The sequence below is a fragment of the Vulpes vulpes genome, chromosome 9 (genome assembly GCF_048418805.1).
Source record: "Vulpes vulpes isolate BD-2025 chromosome 9, VulVul3, whole genome shotgun sequence".
Lineage (NCBI taxonomy): Eukaryota > Metazoa > Chordata > Mammalia > Carnivora > Canidae > Vulpes > Vulpes vulpes.
The window spans coordinates 57,472,963-57,489,861 of NC_132788.1; the positions used below are offsets into that span (position 1 = coordinate 57,472,963).

Consider the following 16,899-nt stretch of genomic DNA (forward strand, 5'->3'; position numbering starts at 1 on the left):
CGCAGGCGCATCAGTGAGGTCCGCGGCGCGTTGCAGCGTGGTGGCTACGGCGCCTGCCCCGGAACTACATATTCCAGGAGGCCTTGCGGCGCGCTGGAGCAGGAGGGCGGTGGCCCGCGGGGCGGTGACTGCTGCGCGTCCTCCCTGATTCTGGGGTTCACGCGAATTTTCGCAGCTCTCGAGCAGGCCGGAGGCCGCCGGGCTCTGCCCGCAGGCGGCCAGCCCCTTCCGTAGCCGAGCAGAGCGAGGGCGAGCGCCCAGCCGGGTCGCACGATGGCCGCGAACGTGAGTGTCTCCTGGTCCGCCGGACCCCACCCAGGCTTCCCCGCTCCTCGTAGCGGCCGCCTGGGTCCGACTTGCCGGCCTGACGCTCGTCGGCGCGCCCGGCCCCGGCGCCCCCTGCGCGGCCCTGTCGCGGCTGTCCGGGCCGCGCGTTTGCGGGGCGGGGGTCTCAGGAGGTCGGCGGGGGCCGGCGTCGGGGTCTGCGCGCGAGGCGCTCTCCCGCGGCCGCTGCTGTCGCTCTCGGCGCCCGCCCGGGCCCTTGCGCTCCTCCTGCAGGGGCTGCGAGAGCCGGCGCGGCCTCCGAGGAGCCAGGGAAGCCGGTACCGCGCGGGTGGGGCCGCACCTGCGGACGGACTGCAGGGTGCGGGCGGCGGGGATGCCGCAGGAGGGTGCGGGCGGGAGTGCGCGCGAGGGCCGGGAGCCAGCGCACCCACGGCCCGGCCCGCGCGTCCTCGGCTGTTTGGCTAGAGGGGCCCTGGCCGACGGTGGTTCCCTCGGAGGCCTGCTGGCCGTGTCTCCCGCAGCCAGCCTGCCTCGGGGACTTAGCGATTTCCGCCCAGCATTCATTCAACAAACCGAGCAGCGCCTCCCAGCAGGGTGCTGGGTGTGGGAAGGCTGGTGACTCACACTCCCCTCCTCTGTGAAAGTGCTTCTGGAGCCAGCGCTGGTGCCCTGCCAGCCCCAGGACACTCCCTCCCTCCTGCTTTGCTGGAGTGTCCTAGCCACTGTCCCCTGGCCTGTTACACCCTCTTTCCAGCCTCTCTCATGTCCCCGAGGGTCCTCCCTGCCCTCCACGCCCCTGGAGAGGCAGGGTTAGTGTCACCCACAGCCCTAGTACGCTCCACCTCAGCCAGAGTTGTCTGGGAGACCTAGAAGTCATGAATGCTGCGCCTAGGAAAGCCTCGGGGGTGGCCCAAGACCCAGGGGCTGCCAGGGGAGAGGACAGTCAGGAGACCAGCCTGCCCCCAGAGCTAGACCCCTGTCTGCCCTCATACAATATTTTAGAGATTGAGCATTTGCCCACTAGGCAGGCACTTGCCTGGGGTCTCACAGCCTGCGTGGCCAGCTACTGCATGGGAAGATGCTGAAGAGAGCAGGCCCTGGAGTCAGGCCGACCTGGGGGCAAATCCAGTTTCTTCCTCTGAGAAGCTGTGTGGCCTTAATCACTCTGGGCGGGTGTTTCTTCGTGGGACCTGTTAGTGTGAAGTTTAAGGGAGTCAGCCTGTGACTAGCACAGTGCCTGGTGCAGAGAGGGTGCTTACTTAATGCATGAAAAAAAAAAAAAAACATCTAGGTTCACAGTCTGCCGCAGATGGCCCTGGTGAGCAGAGACTCTCTTGGGTGTACTGCACCTGACCTTTGCCAAGGAATGTGTATGAATGTGGGTATCTTCTGCAGCCAAACCTTTGTTGAGTCATCCAGGGGCTGGCTGCACGTTTGCAGGAGCCACCAGGCCTGGTGAGGAAGAAAGATCTGAAGGTGGTGGGGTGGTGCAAGGAGGTGGCATGATTTCTTCATCGATGTAACAACAAAACTGCCCTGTGACAGAGGTTCTGTGAACCATCTCCATTTTATAAGTGAGCAAATAGGATCAGAAGGTTAGATAGCAAGTAATACAGGGTAATTTTCAGGGCCTGTGTGTAACCTCTGTTCCATCACTCATTGCTCTTGCTCAGGAGCCTAGAGTGCTCACTGAGGACAAGCATATGTATTCAGCACATATCAAGGAGCCAACATCAAGATAAGGGGCTCATAGGTGGCCTTGAAGGGGGAGAAGAGAGGCACTGGAGGGTGGCCCTCAGGCTAGGGAAATAGAGTGGGTAGTGAGCTGTGGGTGGAGGAAATCTCTATGATCCTCATCCCAAGACCATCCATGTCTACTGGATTTTGTTTTGGAATGTGGGCTGAGTGTGCCATGTCAGTGCCCACCTTGCCTGAGCTGCACCCTCCTGTGCCTCTCTTTCTTCCCTTCAAGGTCTTCCATGAGCCGCTGTCCTTGATGTGGCTCCTAGATGTATGCTGAGGGGAGGCCCAGAGTTCTGGAAGTCATGCCCTCTGGCTTCCCAGTTGGGGGCTGCACTGCTAAAAGCAGGATGGACTCCCTTTCCTGACACTCTCTGCTGCTGGCTCCCAGCATTCAGCTCTCCTTATAGCCCAAGAAGTGAGGAATGTGGCTTGGAGCACAGTGGTAGAAGAGTGGCCTCTGGTCTGTCCAGATATGAAACCTAATTCTCCCTCTTAGAGGCTGGGTGATCTGGGCTGGTGACTTAACTGATAAGCCTTGGTTTTCTCAGCTCGGAAATGGGATAGCGATAGCTTGCCAGTGACTGGCCTGTGATAGACTGGCGTGGTGCCTTCGTCATCATTATGATGGTGGATGGCCACCTACCTGCCTGCAGTGAACTGCTCTATTAACGTTTCCCAATGGAATTGGAAGTTAAACCATTTCTGAGTGTAATGAACATCTGGTCCCTGTGGGCCTGGGCTGGAGCACTGGGGGACAGACAGTCAGAGATTATGGCATCAGCCTTATTTGGGCAGAGGCTGACCTGAATCTCTCCTCTGGTCCCCTGTGCCAGGTGCTTGGCTCACTCCAAGTGCGCATCTCAGAACCACTGTCCACCTTTGTGACTTCTGTCAGCTTACCCCCAGCCGTGGCACCAGTCTCGGGTGCCCGTTACAGAGAAAGCTGGGAGCATTCCCACCAGCTAGCACCTGTACATTCCATCTTGTGTCCTAGGCACTGAGCTGCCTGATAATTAAGTCCTTTGGTTCTCACCACAACCCTGTGTACTGGATTTTCATCCCATTTTACTGCTGAGGAGATGGAGGGCATAAGAGGGATAATTGCTCACCCAAGGTCTCATAGCCTGAATACAGACCCAGCACTCTGGCTCCAGGATCCCTTGACGATGATACTCAGTCAGCAGTGGACACACCTCAAACCATGCTTCTGTTATCAGCTGGATAAAACCTGACCCACTGACTCTGGAGATTGAGGCCTACCACAAACCCACCTGGATGTGTCTGGCTGCCCTCATCTCCTTCCACCCTGTGCATCCCCAAACCCAGCCAGAGCTCTGCTCCCAGAACCACTTCCTGCTTCCTCACCATTGCTCAAACAGTTCCCCCTCCGAGGGATGCTTTACGCCAGGGTCTGCCTCTGAGACCCCAATCAAACGCCCCCTCCTCTGGGGAGCCTGCTGAGATCCCCAGCTGGAAGGGGTCACCCATTCAGCCCTGGATCTGCTCCTCACCAAACGCTCAGCATCGCCTAGTACCGTGCATGCCTGCAGCTCACTGGCCCTGCAGCCTATCTTCCCTTCCCTCACTCCTAGAAGACCCAGCACGGCCCTTGGGAAGCTGAGCCACCGTGTGTTGAATTGAATGAATAACACATGCCTAGTCACGGCTTTGTAAAATGGTTTGACAGTTTCATAAAAACACACCTCTTCCCTCTGATTCAGCAATCTCACCCCCTCTGTGGGTATTCCTTACCTAGTACCCAAGGAAATGAAAGCCCTATGTCTTCACAGAAACTTCTCTAAAAACGTTCATAGAAGCATTGTTCATGATAGCTAAGAACTGGAAGTAACCAAAATACCCACCCACTGGTGAATGAGTTGACAAACGTGGTATACTCAGAGGTGGAGCGCTACTCGGCCACATACCCGAGTGAGCTACTGATACACACCACAGGGTAGATGACCCTCCTCAGAATCTGGACAGAAAGAGTTTGTGGTGTGTGATGGCCCCATTTGTTCCATGAGAGGCCAACTCATCTATAATGATACAAATTCAAATCGTTGTTAACACTAGGGAGTGGGAGAGGAGAGTATTGGCAGGAAAGAGGCACAAAGTAACTTTCTGAGATGATAGGAACAATCCCTATCTTGATCTGGATGCTGGTCAAATGGAGTAAGTATTTGTCAAAGCCTATCAAACCAGATGCTTAATATCTGCATTTTTACTGTATGTAATCGAAACTCGAACAGTATAAACAAATAGCAAAATTCAGTTTATTTTTTAAAAAACTAATTTTCGTTTTGATTTTTTTTTTTAAATACTCTTTTTCTCAGTATTCCAGTACAAGTAACAGGAGAGAACATGTCAAAACTACGACCAAGCCCCAGCCAGGCTTCTTGGAGCGGCTCAGCGAGACCTCGGGTGGGATGTTTGTGGGGCTCATGACCTTCCTGCTCTCCTTCTACCTAATTTTCACCAATGAGGTAAAATGTCTAGTATCCCTCTGTGCAGAGTGAGGGTCCCTGGAGGATAGTCTTCCTAGCAAAGGGTGTGAATCCAGAGGTTGGATGTGGCCTAGATTTTACAACAGGTGGGATGGAGGAGGACAGTGATGGTGCTGAATTAATCAGAATCTCGTGTGACTAATCTCATAACTACTTAAGTAGGAAGATGAATGGATCAGTTCACAGGCCTGAAATCCTAAGGTAGGACTAGCTTCAGGCATGGCTGGATCCAGGTGCTCATGTTGAGTCACTAGGAATCTCCATTTTTCCATCTTTTGCCTCTGCTTCTCTGTTGTGGGCTTTTCTTTGATAGCCCACATGGTGGTTCTTCCTTTGTGGTGGTAAAGGTGGCTCAGCAACTCCAGGGTCACATGTAACCAGCTTAGCAGCCCCATCTCTTTCAAAATCAGTATAGCAAAAGTTGCAGAGAGAGGTCTCAGTGTCCTGGCTTGTCTCAGTCCTCTCTCTGAACTGATATTTGTGGACAGTGGACCCCTGTTTGATTGGCTCGGCCTAAGTCACATGATACAGAGCCCCCCCCCCCCCCCCCCCCAGTATAAACTACAAGAACTGAGAAGAAGGCAGGCAAGAGGGTGGAGGAAGACAGGGAGGGAGCACACAGCAGACAAAAGCACCAGCTGCTCCCAGCATGGGGTAGTGTTGAGAATTAGAGGGTGTGGGGTGGGTGGTGCAGCAGGAAGAGAGCTGCCTGGTAAAGCAGGAGCTTTGGCTCTAGTTCCAACCATGCCACTTGCTAGGCCTCAGTTTTCCAACTGTAAAATGGGGAGATAAGTCCTCATGCTTCCTGAGGCCCTCTCCTGCCAAGATACATTGCAGTGAGCACAACTGTGCTGAACCACACCTGAGTTGAAATCCTCACTCCCTTTTGCTCCTAGGGCCGCGCACTGAAGACAGCAACCTCCCTGGCCGAGGGGCTCTCGCTTGTTGTGTCCCCCGACAGCATCCATAGTGTGGCCCCGGAGAATGAGGGGAGGCTAGTGCACATCATCGGGGCCCTGCGGACGTCCAAGGTAGGTGTGGTGAAGGTTGCTGGCCCCACCGGACGCTCAGGGTACGTTGCTAGATGTTGTCTGGTTGAGGATTTTTGAGCGCCTGGGCTCTGGCGAGGGACACATGGGTGTGACTCCCGGCTGCACCACTCAGCAGCCACGTGGACCGATTGCTCCCGCATCTCAGCACCTTCATAAAATGCAAAGGATAACTGTAACAACTCGGGGGTGGGGACAGCTTTGAAGAGTCCATGGGATTAGATAGCTAATCTCCTTGCACGGTCCTGGGCACAGGGCAGGGGCCTTACAAGTGGGTGCTTCAGTGATGATGATAAGCCTGTGTGGCTGGTGTACGGCTGAAAGGTACTCTGGTTATCAGACCTCCTGTTTGAGCTCTAAATACACTGTCATTGGCACCATACCATTGGGCCGTGCAGCCCGAGCAGGACCGGGAGGCTCATGGTCCCGGGCATTGGGTGTCAAGGACTTAGGACAGGCAGCCTTACCTGATCTTCCTGCCCAAAGCAGCCATGGTGGCCTTCATTCTCTCCTTGTCCGCTGTAACCTCTTTCCTATCTAGTCCCACTTTCTCTGGCATCTTGGGCTCACGTGAGTCTTGTCCTGTATTTTATTTTTTTTTCTCTGTTTGATTCTCTCCGAAGCTCTTGTCTGATCCAAACTATGGGGTCCACCTCCCGGCTGTGAAGCTGCGGCGGCACGTAGAGATGTACCAGTGGGTAGAAACAGAGGAGTCCAGGTGAGGCCCCGAGGAGTGAACAGTCCATCAGGGATAAAGAAAGTGCAGGTGGCAGGATACGTTGCAGGTGGCTTTTTGTTTTGACACTTCCAAAGTTTAAAGTATGAAATCTTCCACTCAGAGAAATGTCAAATTATCCCAAAGTTCTTAGTCAATGATCTTTTGTGTAGAGGTGGCAGGAATCTAATGCAAGTGGCTCAAAGAAGGGAGGATGCTGCTTGTGGTAGAAAGTCACCCAGGGATGGGCAGGCTCGAGACATGCCTGGATCCAGGCTGCAAACGGTGCTTTCCTCTGTGTGGGCTCCATGGTCTCTCCCATGCCAGAGCAGAGGTGGCCCCGGGTTCCATCCTGTCTGTTCCGACACAAGCTGTCATTAGGCAAGGGTCACTTAGAGCTGAGCGGCCTGGACTGTGAGTAAGGGATAGGGGGGTGGCTCAGGGAACCAGGGCATCTGGAGAGGGGCTCCAGGGAACTGTGCTAGAGCACAGGGTGAAGCCAGGTTTCTGAGCCCAGAGGGTAGTCAAGTGGAGGCACATTTTAGCTCAGGATGAGAAAGTTCTTTTCTCCAGCGTGGGCCTCCAAAGGACGGAGCTGGCTGTGTGGCTGGGAGTGAGTACCTGGTCTCTGGGCTGCTGTAGACAAGGTCAGCTCCATTTGGGGATTTTGACCTGGCAGCCCCGTGTTGCTTCCAGCTGGAGATACTCAGAGACAGGAATGCCTCAGGGGTGATAGGCTGACTCTGGGGCTGCCTGTGCTTTCCCTGCAGGGAGTACACGGAAGACGGGCAGGTGAAGACAGAGACAAGGTATTCCTACAGTGAGTACCACCCCCACCCCCTGCACACACGTGGTCTCTGCCCTTAGCCAAGGCTGACAGCAGTAGGGAAGGCATGGAACCAGGCATTGGGAGCCCTGGGTGCCCATCCTGGGAGTCCTGCTCTTCCATCTGTCCAGTGAGGCTCTAGGAGCCACCCCTTCCGCCCTGGAGTGGCCACGGGCTTAGATAAAAGGACACAGAGCCAGTGGCCCTCAGACATATGGCCACTCTTACTATGGTTTCCATGTTATTCCCTCTCCCTGTCACAGACACTGAATGGAGGTCAGAAATCGTCAACAGCAGAAACTTCGACCGAGAGATCGGCCACAAGAACCCCAGGTGAGAGCTGGGTGCCCAGGCCTGAGCATAGTCTTGCCTGCCAGTGGCAGGCCCCCAGCCCCAGCTTCCCCATCTGAGTGATAGCGTGGAGCTGCTTCTGCCTCATGAGTTGATGAAAGTCGGGGACATGGTTCTGAGGCCGGCTCCTGCGCTGGGCACCAGGCACATGGAGGCGAGAGCTGACTTCCTGAGACCACACAGGCTCCCCTCAAGTCGTGAATGTGAGGCCTGGACTGAGTGCCTGAAGGGATTTGCACATCCAGTGCCAGGGAAGCATTTTGTTACCGGCTGTGGGAGTGGGAAGACAATCAGAGGGACTTTCAGGAGGCCATGGATTTGATGTAGGCCTTTGTAGGATGTTGGCAGAGGGCAGTTAGCTCAGAGACATGGGGGTGGTGAGATGGGCTTAGTGGTGGAGCCATGGGAGGGGCTTTGATTCTGCACCGTGGCTGGCACGGGAGCTCCCTGTGGCTGGGGAGGGCTTGGGAGGGTCTAAAGTCCATCTGACAATGGGTGGCTGGGGAGGGGAAGGCCGGTAGGGGCCCTAGGTGAGAAGGTATGAAGCTCTGGGAGACAGGAAGAGGGTGCTCCACCCAGGCGAGGGGGACAGGAGCCTCCAGGGGCAGGTCTGGTAAACACAAGATGTCCCCAGTGCCTGGGCTGGTCTGGACTGGCAGGAGCGCCTGGGTGGGAACCCTGCCTGGCACAACCCAGAGACCCAGAGGGCTCCTGGCCAGTACCCTGCTCTGCCAATAGCTCCTTCTGCCCCACAGCGCAATGGCGGTGGAGTCCTTCACGGCAACAGCCCCCTTCGTGCAGATTGGCAGGTTCTTCCTCTCAGCAGGTGAGTCTCTGGCCCCTTCAGATGACCCAGCAGCACCCAGAGGCCATGTGCTTCTACTTGGCCGCCTCGCAGGAGCTGGGGTCCCCGCTGCCCCGGGTGTGGGATCGGCCTGCGCTTTCCCGGCATCATACGTTGGGCTGGGGGCCAGAGGAAAGGCAGGTAGGTCCCCGGGAGGTGGGAGACTTGTGTAGAGCAGCACCATCCCAGCCAGGTTCCCCTGAACGCGGTTTCTTCCAAGTACTGCTGGTGCCTCGTCTGACCAGACAGAGCTGAGAGCCCTTCCTAAGCGGTCCCAGAGCCAGCTGTAGAGACAAGGCTGCCCCCCACGGGCTCCACCTCTGAGCCCCATCCAGCGCGCAGCAGTTCACAGCAGGCCCCTCCGAGTGACTCCAGACAGAGGCTTTCCAGGGACAAGGCAGCACTGCCGGCCACAGTGACTCCTGGGGTGGGAGAGAAAACACAGGCCCCAAATAGCCAGGGTAGGGAGGAGGGGTGGAGGCCCAGTGCAGTCAGGGCAAGGGAGGAGAGGTCGGGCCCTAGGGCCTGGCTCGTGTGGCTGTGTGGCTGCCGTGCTGCTGGCTGCTGTGCCTGGCAGCCCTGGCCTCAAGTGTCATGCAAGCAGCAGGGGAGCCAGGCTCAGACAGGGGCTCAGGCTTTTCTCAAAGCCGCAGCCAGGGAGGCTTTCTAGAGGGGGCAGCAGTAGGGAAGGAGGGATTGGAGATCCCCGCACTCCCCTTGGGAAGGAGGTCAGGCTGTGGGGTGTGCAGATGGTAGGGAGGTTGTTTGCACACCAGTGTTGTAACCGCTGCACACTCCTCAGGCCTCATCGACAAAGTAGACAACTTCAGACCGCTGAGCCTGGCCAAGCTGGATGATCCGCACGTGGACATCATTCGCAGGGGAGACTATTTCTACCACAGCGAAAACCCCAAGTACCCAGAGGTACGCAGGGCTTTGGGCTGTTCACGTAGCAGAGATCAGGACCTTGGAGTGCCCCTCCCCCCGTCTCCCTGCCCCACAACATAGAGGAAGCACATTCCTGTTTGGGACTCGGATTCGGTTCAGTTTAATCCACCTGGCCAAATGAAATTGGAGGGGGGCACCTGGGCCACGGTGTGGAGGCGGGAGAGCAGTGTGAGCCTTGGGGTTCGGCGGTGCTGGGGACATGGGCCCAGGCTGGCTGCCCCGGGCCTCACTCAGCCCCCCGCTCTTCACTCCCAGGTCGGAGACGTGCGCGTGTCCTTTTCCTACGCGGGGCTGAGCGGCGACGACCCGGACCTGGGCCCGGCTCATGTGGTAACCGGCTTCCCCCGCGCGGACCCAGGCAGAGCCACCTCACCTCCCGCTGTGCACGGGGCCCTGAGCGCATGGGACCCTTCCTGTGTGCGTGCACTCCCGCGGGCACACGGCGGGCGTGCCTTTGAGCGGCCTCAGCCCTATGTGCACCACAGCTATCCATGGACACCCGTGGGCCCCAGGATAAGGGGCCTTTCTCCTGCTGCTTTAGAGGGCCCTCCTGGGAGAGTTCCTCCAATCACACACTCCTTTTCTCCCTCCAGCCCCCAGGCTTTGCTCTGTAAATACTTGGTCTCCAGTCTGTGACCCTGTCACATGTCATATGCAGTTTCACCCCTGGCCCCGGCCCTGACACAGGCTTCTGTGCCAGGTCCTCCCTGGAGTTGTGAGTGGGCTGGATCTCCTCACTCTCCTTGCGGGCACATGGTGCGAGGGCTGCCGGGGCCTGGCAGCCTGATCCCCTCAGCTCTAACCCTGAGGTCTCTGACCAGGTCACTGTGATTGCCCGGCAACGGGGTGACCAGCTGGTCCCCTACTCCACCAAGTCGGGAGACACCTTGCTTCTCCTGCACCACGGGGACTTCTCGGCAGAGGTGAGCTGCTGCTGCCCATCTGTGTGATGGAGGGGCAGGCGTCTCCCCCTTCCCTCACCCCTCCCGTGGTTATTCAGCAAGCGCCCCCACTGGGGGCACAGCCAGCACACTGAATAGGGGAGAAGGTGGCAGGAGTACGTCTCCCCATGTGTGCAGCAGACCATGCATGGCACGGAGGACAGAAGGGGGGACACAGCAGACCCCTATTTCTCCAGCTTCCCGTTTCCTGGGGGGAGGGGACTTGCCAGGAGAACCAAGGAGTGAAGATGCCTTGCACTGAGTGTTGTGAAACGGAGGTGGGAGATGGACTCTGGGGAAGCCTCTCCCAGTGACAGTTTTGCTGGGTTACAAGTGACGAGAAAGGGGTCAGAGCCAGCAGCATTGGGGTCAGGCAGGAACAGGAGCAGCAGCTGTCACCCAGAGAGGACATGGGCCTGGGAGGCCCCCGTGACAGGTGGGGGCCTCTTTCCGAGCATTGGGGACCATGCAGGGATCAGAGCAGCTGAACCTGGCACTGGAAGGAGGGCTGGCACTGTTCCCCATCTGTAAACACCTTCTTTGTGCAGATGGTGACTAGTTCAGTTGCAGCCCTTAAAAGCTAGCCTCTCGTTTCTAGGCAAAACCCGTGTCTTTAAGTTCCACATTGTTGACCGCACAGCACAGCGGTCAACAGTGGGAAGTTCTGTTTCTGCCTGAAGGGCTGCGGGACTCTTCAACCCATAAAGTGGGCAGGGTTGGGATGGGGGGGGCCTCCTGACCCTGGTGTTAGGCGCTCAGCTGCCATCCTTCCCACCCCAGCCCCAGCCCCAGCCGGAGATGGGGCTCACCTTCCCCCTTATCCAGCCAGGACCAGGGTGTGGCAGGCAGCTCAAGCCGGTTACCAGCCTCAGGGTGGGGTTGCCACCTCCCAGTTGGGCAAGCTTGAGTCATCCTTTCCATCGGTGACTCTCTGGGAGTTGCTAAAATTAGGAGGCCCCGTTCAGGCCTCCTCTCCCTCCTGCAGCTCTGGCCCCTCCCCACACTTACCTCCTGCAGGTGGAGGCCCAGGTCTCAGAGCTGTCCCCCAGAGAGGCGTGCTCCCAGGAGGGAAGGCTCAGACCGTGCTGACCACCCAGGGCCTCTGGTGCAGGGTCTGGCATCTCTGCCAAGCAGGGAGAGAAGGCCCTGAGCTAAGGAGGTGGCGAGGGCCCTGCAAGTCAGGACGCCCAGATTCCAGTCCCAGAGGGAGGAGGGTTCAGTGTAGACAAGTGTGGACACTGGGGTGGCCCCAACTCAAGCCCCGCGCTGCCTTCCTCGGGCTATAGGGCCTTGAGCCAGCTGTTTATCCTTTTGGATGAGAAGAATTATGATTACCTGATTTGGTTGTTGTCAAGATTATTTGTTCATTTATTCAGAGTCTCAGTGTCCTTACCTGTAAACTGGAGGTAAGTGTGTCAAGCTTGTGAAGTTAGTTTGAGGACTAAGAAAGGCAGTACTTGTAAAGCACTGAGGACAGCAACTGATAGATGGCAGGCAGTAAGTGGTGGTATTGTTATTGTCCTAGGAAATGACAAGGGGACTCTAAAGAAATGGCATTAAGGCTGACACCAGAAGAATGTCAGTGGGCAAACTTGACTGTGGGTAAACTTGTTCCAGGTGGAGCAAGCACATGTGCAAAGGCCCCAGGGCAGGAGGACACTTGACCTGGTCCCCAGACAGGCAGCAGGGCCTAGGGGGTGGTAGAAGCAGGGAGGCCAGTAGGGAGGAGGCTCCTGCAGTGGTCCTGCTGGGAGAGGGTGACAGCGTGAGAGATCTGAGGAAACGTGGACACAGCATTCGCAGGACTTGCTGGGACCAGATGGGAGGTGGGCCCTGCAGGGAGGAGCAAGCCAAGTGTGACACCCCTGTTTTGGCTTGTGCAGGTGGTAAGTGGCTGTGGCGTTCACTGAGGTGGACATGACAGAGGGGAAAGGTTGGGAAGGAGGCTGCAGGGTCCTGTCAGATGGCACATGGGCAGCAGAATGCCCAGGGCTGCAGCTGGAAACCAGGGGCCCTGGCAGGGAAGCGCCAAGGAAGTGGATGGGGCTTGCAGGGAGGGCGGAGAGCAGCCAGAGGGGGTGCAGCTGTGGGCCCTGAGAAGTGGGGTGGGTGGGGGTAGTGGGGAAGCAGAGAGCGAGGGAAGGGTGTTGGGGGGTGAAGCAGCACACGGGACGCCCTCGTCCCCCAGGAGGGAGGAGGGCCCAGTTCATCCCAGATGAGGCAGTGGGCTAAGGACTCCGTGCTTGCCCCAGAGGCCCCTTCTGCCCCGGCCTGTGCTGTGCGCGACCGGCAGACACTTAGGCCAAGGTAGGGGATGTGCCCTCCCCTCCCCTGGTCTGCTCAGAAACAGCCAGTGGCTCCTGAGTTGTGGAATAGACCCCTCGGCACCTGCCCTGCCAAGGGGGAGGCCGGTGGCCCCTCAGAGACACAAGACCTGACACCCCTCCCCCACCTCATCCCACAGGAGGTGTTTCATAGAGAACGAAAGAGCAACTCCCTGAAGACATGGGGCCTGCGGGCGGCTGGCTGGCTGGCCATGTTTATGGGCCTCAACCTCATGACCCGGATCGTCTATACCCTGGGTAGGTGTGCAGAGACAGGTGGGGGGACCTTGCTCACCCTCATGCAGCCCGTGTGCCACCTCTGTGCCTCTCACCACCAGTGGGCCTTCTGGCTGCAGTGCTCCTCAGGGCGGAAACCAGGCATTTTGCTGGGGCTGTGTCCCACCCGCAACACTGAGATGAACAGCCTGAGGAAGGTAGACGGGGCTTCCAGGGAGGGGGATCAGCTCCTGGGGGGCTGGCGTAGCCCCTGTGATCTGTCCCCAGCCCACCTGCTCATTCCTTTAGCCCTTCATTCCACAAGTGAGCGGGCGAGGAGACGAGCCAGGCTTTGCAGCGAGCCAGACCTGAAGTCTGCACATCAGAGCTCTGGGGCGGAGTTTTGTGAATGTTTGGCAACTAGGAACCCCCCCTCGCCCCCCCCCCCAAAAAAACCATAACACTTCCCTCCTCACCTGAAGACCTGGGCTAGATTTGGGGCAGCCAGCACGTCGGAGCGCACGGCAGAGTGCTGGGCTGCTCATGGGGCCAGACTCAGTTGCTAGGTCCCCATGTGGCAGAAGGCTGAGGCCCCAGGTGACGGAGTCCGAGCTCACGCTGTTGAGCTGGGAGATGGTGCTCCCCAGGGGACTTGCGGCAAACCTTACCCCAGTGTGTTCCTACCCAGATGATCCCATCCAGCCCACACTGGGCCCCAGCAGAAACCTCTCCCCCAGTTACCCTCTCTAGCTGGCAAGAGGCCTGGCCACAGTCCCTCCCAGGCTAGGAGGGGAAAGGACACTGTCCCCCCTACCACCACAGCTGGCATCTTGCACACCATTTGGGAGAGATCAGAATCCAATCAGAATCCCCCAACTTCCCTTTGCACTGAGCCCCTCACGGTTGTGTGACCCCAGGCAGGCCATTTCCCCACTCGGAGCCTCCTTCCCCCACCGTCAAAGGACCCTGTGATTCTCCCCTCATCTGGAATGCTGATGCTCCAGACACGGCAGAGGTCAGGGCCTGGAGGGGCTAGAAGTGCAGGTGGAGGGCCTGGGGGAAGCTACAGAGCAGAAGCATTCCTTTGCTCTTGTTTGGTCCCTATGGACTTAGCACCTGCTGTGTGCACCATACTGCTGGAGGCCCTAGGGTGAGCAGTGAGCAGGACAGACAAGGTTCCTGTCCTCTCAAGGCTCAGAACCATAGCTAAGAGCTCAGGCTCTGGGCTCAGTCTTGGGTTTAGATCCTGGCTCTGGCACCTTCTAGCTGTAGGATGCTGGACAAGTTGAACTCCCTGGGCCTCGGTGACCTTGTTGGTAAAATGTGGGTAAGAACTGTACCTGCGTCCCTGGGCAGGCAGGAGGATTTGGGGAGATGATCCACAGACTTGAACAGACCAAGATGAGCCAGGAGGTGGCCTGCAGGGTCCTGGAGTCACGACAGGGCAGCAGGCCTTGCTCTGCAAACCCAGTGGCAATAGACCCCCAGGGCCTCCTGGAACCAAGTGAAGATTCCCCCCACAGACAGACGTCAGCTTCAGAATGCCAACCTGGAGGGGTCGACAGGCCAAGGACAGCTTAAGTCCAGGTGGATTAGCTGTATCCCAGACTTTCCCATGTTGGGCCAGCGGCCAGGGAGATCCTTGACCGGGAAGGGGGGGCAGCTTAGGCTAATTTGTTTCCCTCAGCCCTGCACAGAGCTGGGCACAGAGATAATTGGTAATGACTTGAATTAGAATTAACAGACTCCTCCAGGAATGGCTGAGGCACCCAAATAGGCACCCGTAGAAGGTTCTGTGCAGTCCCCTTTGTGCGTGTGCAGCAAACAGAATCTGCCACCATCATGGGCACATGTCTTCTCTTGGCCTCAGACTGACAGCCACATTCATAGTTGAGAGGTTACCAGGCATTTCCTCCTGCCTGCTCCCCTGGAGCGGTGCGTGGGTTGAGTTGTGCACCCCTCCTCTGGACCCGCCAGCTCTCACAGGAGGTTGTCTGCCTCCCACCACCACCCCTGTCCTGTCCTCACTGGGCATCAGGGACCCTTCCCCATCTGTAGACAGGAAGGATCCGCTCACCTCCTATGACATAGAGCATGGTGGCCTCGGAAACCTCATGGCTTTTCTCTTCCTCACAGTGGACTGGTTCCCCGTCTTCCGAGACCTGGTCGACATCGGCCTGAAAGCCTTTGCCTTCTGCGTGGCCACCTCACTGACCTTGCTGACTGTGGCTGCTGGCTGGCTCTTCTATCGGCCCCTGTGCGCCCTCTTCATCAGCTGCCTGGCCCTGGTGCCCATCATCATTGCTCGGACACGGGTGCCAGCCAAAAAGCTGGAGTGAAACAGGCCCTGGCCCCCGCCCAATACCCACATGGTCCTCAGGATCCAGCTCCCCCAGCCTCGCCCTCCCCTGCCCCTCACCCAAGCATGAGTCCACGACGGTGCTGCTCTGCTCCTCAAGGGGTCAGACTTGGCAGTGTGCATGGACGTCAGGTTTGGTGTTCAGCAGTTCATGTCTTCTTGCCTGTGGGCAACTCTGGTGAGCAGAAGGCGTTCTCCTTGCTTCCTCCTCTCTTGGGACTGTGCGTGGCCAGCTCACATGTTTGCTTAGCTGATGTCTGTAGACAGTGAGGTGGTGACACTACACAGACCTACCTACTGCCTTAGCACTCACTGCCCCTCATCCTTGGAGACAGGCACCAGGGCTCCAGCACGGCCACCTCCTGCTCCATGGTCCCGCAGGGCCAGCCTCATCAGGCACCTCCAAGCCGTGCTGGAGTGCCCGTCACACTGGCCTGCACCCCCTAACCCGGGTGCCACACACCCAGCCTGGGCATAGAATCTGCCTTGGTACTTAGAAACACCACTTGTGTCGTGGCGAGGAAAATTGGACGTCTGTTGGGCTTTACATGTTATCTTATGGTTTGGCCAGAAACTTCAAGGGTAGGATTTCCAAAGGTCCTGTTTGTTGTTTTCCTTTGTTACATACTTCCATGTATGTAACATATTCTCCTACCTGAAGAGGGATTTATTGCAAATCAGATTTAAAGAAACAAAACACTGCTTGAATGATGAGCAGTTCAGACTGTTACAGAAAAACTTTTAATCCATCTGTTGAAGTCGATTCAGGCTTGGAGGGTGTTAAACAGGAGTGTGACTCAGTGGTTTCACTTGGGGCCGTCTGCTTGGGGCCAGTGGGAGGCTTGAGGATACTTTTGAAGCCGGTGTCAGCCAAGGGATTACACTCAGGGAGGAGATGGGAGTTTGTATGAGGTGGAGGAGGCATTTGCTTTCATCCTCTGGCATCAGAAACTATTGATTTACTTGAAGATTAATTTTTTAGTCAGCCATTAAAGGAAAAGGCTGGAAGCTTTCTGATCCTAAGTGGGCTCCCTCGTAGTGACCCCCACCAACCCAAATCAGGAGTCGGAGGCCTGAGGCTTGTGTAGCTCTCAGGCCTCATTCCTTTCATGGCGGGGGTGGGGCTGGTGCCTGCCTCTGAGTGGCTTCTGTCACGCCCTGCGTCCACAGCTTCACTCCTACATACCATCTGCCCACACTGCACTCCGTTCGTCTCACACTCGATGAAAGATCAAGTATGTTGTCACCTTGATGGTTTCAAAGATCCTTCGTATACCCTTTATCTTGTTCCTTGGACTTGTTCTGCCTGGCTGGGAGTGGTGGCTTTAGCAAATTAGTTGGTGGTTGAGTAAGTGATTGGAACTCCTCAAACAAGCAGCCTCACAATCTGTTAGCCTGGGAGGTCTGTGATGTGACTGGAGACTGAAAACAGCCAGTCCCAGAGATGACTTGTCTGGATTTAAGAACTGAAATAGTATTCACTACTGCTTATTACACAGCAGTTGTCACTGAATCTCTCCACTCTTAAAGGATGCTTCTGGAAAACAGAACAACTAGGTAGTAGCTAAATACAAAATCTATGGGATTTGGTCTGTGTGACTTTTTCTAGTACAGATTTTAAGTTACTACGAATTTCAGTAGTGTTCTTCAAGAGCAAAGTCATGTTAAGAAATATTTGAAATCTTTGGGAAATCATGAAATTTGTATTATCTTTGTATTTTTTATAAAAATTCAAAATAAATTTCAAAATAGCTTTTATAAGACCTTGTCGTTACTTTTTTTGAAATTTTCTCT

The 16,899-nt window shown here is 56.6% G+C and overlaps 1 protein-coding gene across 1 annotated transcript; it reads left to right on the forward strand.

The window, feature by feature from the left end:
• The first annotated feature begins 4 nt into the window (after positions 1 to 4).
• On the forward strand, positions 5 to 16,863 carry TMEM43 (transmembrane protein 43). Its single transcript, XM_025991549.2, has 12 exons — positions 5 to 285; positions 4,362 to 4,511; positions 5,429 to 5,563; positions 6,205 to 6,299; positions 7,067 to 7,116; positions 7,386 to 7,455; positions 8,229 to 8,299; positions 9,120 to 9,241; positions 9,521 to 9,595; positions 10,087 to 10,188; positions 12,671 to 12,788; positions 14,883 to 16,863. Exons 1-12 carry the CDS (start codon positions 274 to 276, stop codon positions 15,083 to 15,085), a joined length of 1,203 nt encoding a protein of 400 aa, XP_025847334.1. The 5' UTR covers positions 5 to 273; the 3' UTR covers positions 15,086 to 16,863.
• The last annotated feature ends 36 nt before the right edge of the window (positions 16,864 to 16,899 follow it).

Excerpts from the sequence above, each read along its gene's own strand:
- TMEM43 (XM_025991549.2), top strand. Across the intron at positions 5,564-6,204 it reads GGGCCCTGCGGACGTCCAAG|CTCTTGTCTGATCCAAACTA; the intron begins GTAGGTGTGGTG and ends TTCTCTCCGAAG. Across the intron at positions 7,456-8,228 it reads ATCGGCCACAAGAACCCCAG|CGCAATGGCGGTGGAGTCCT; the intron begins GTGAGAGCTGGG and ends TCTGCCCCACAG.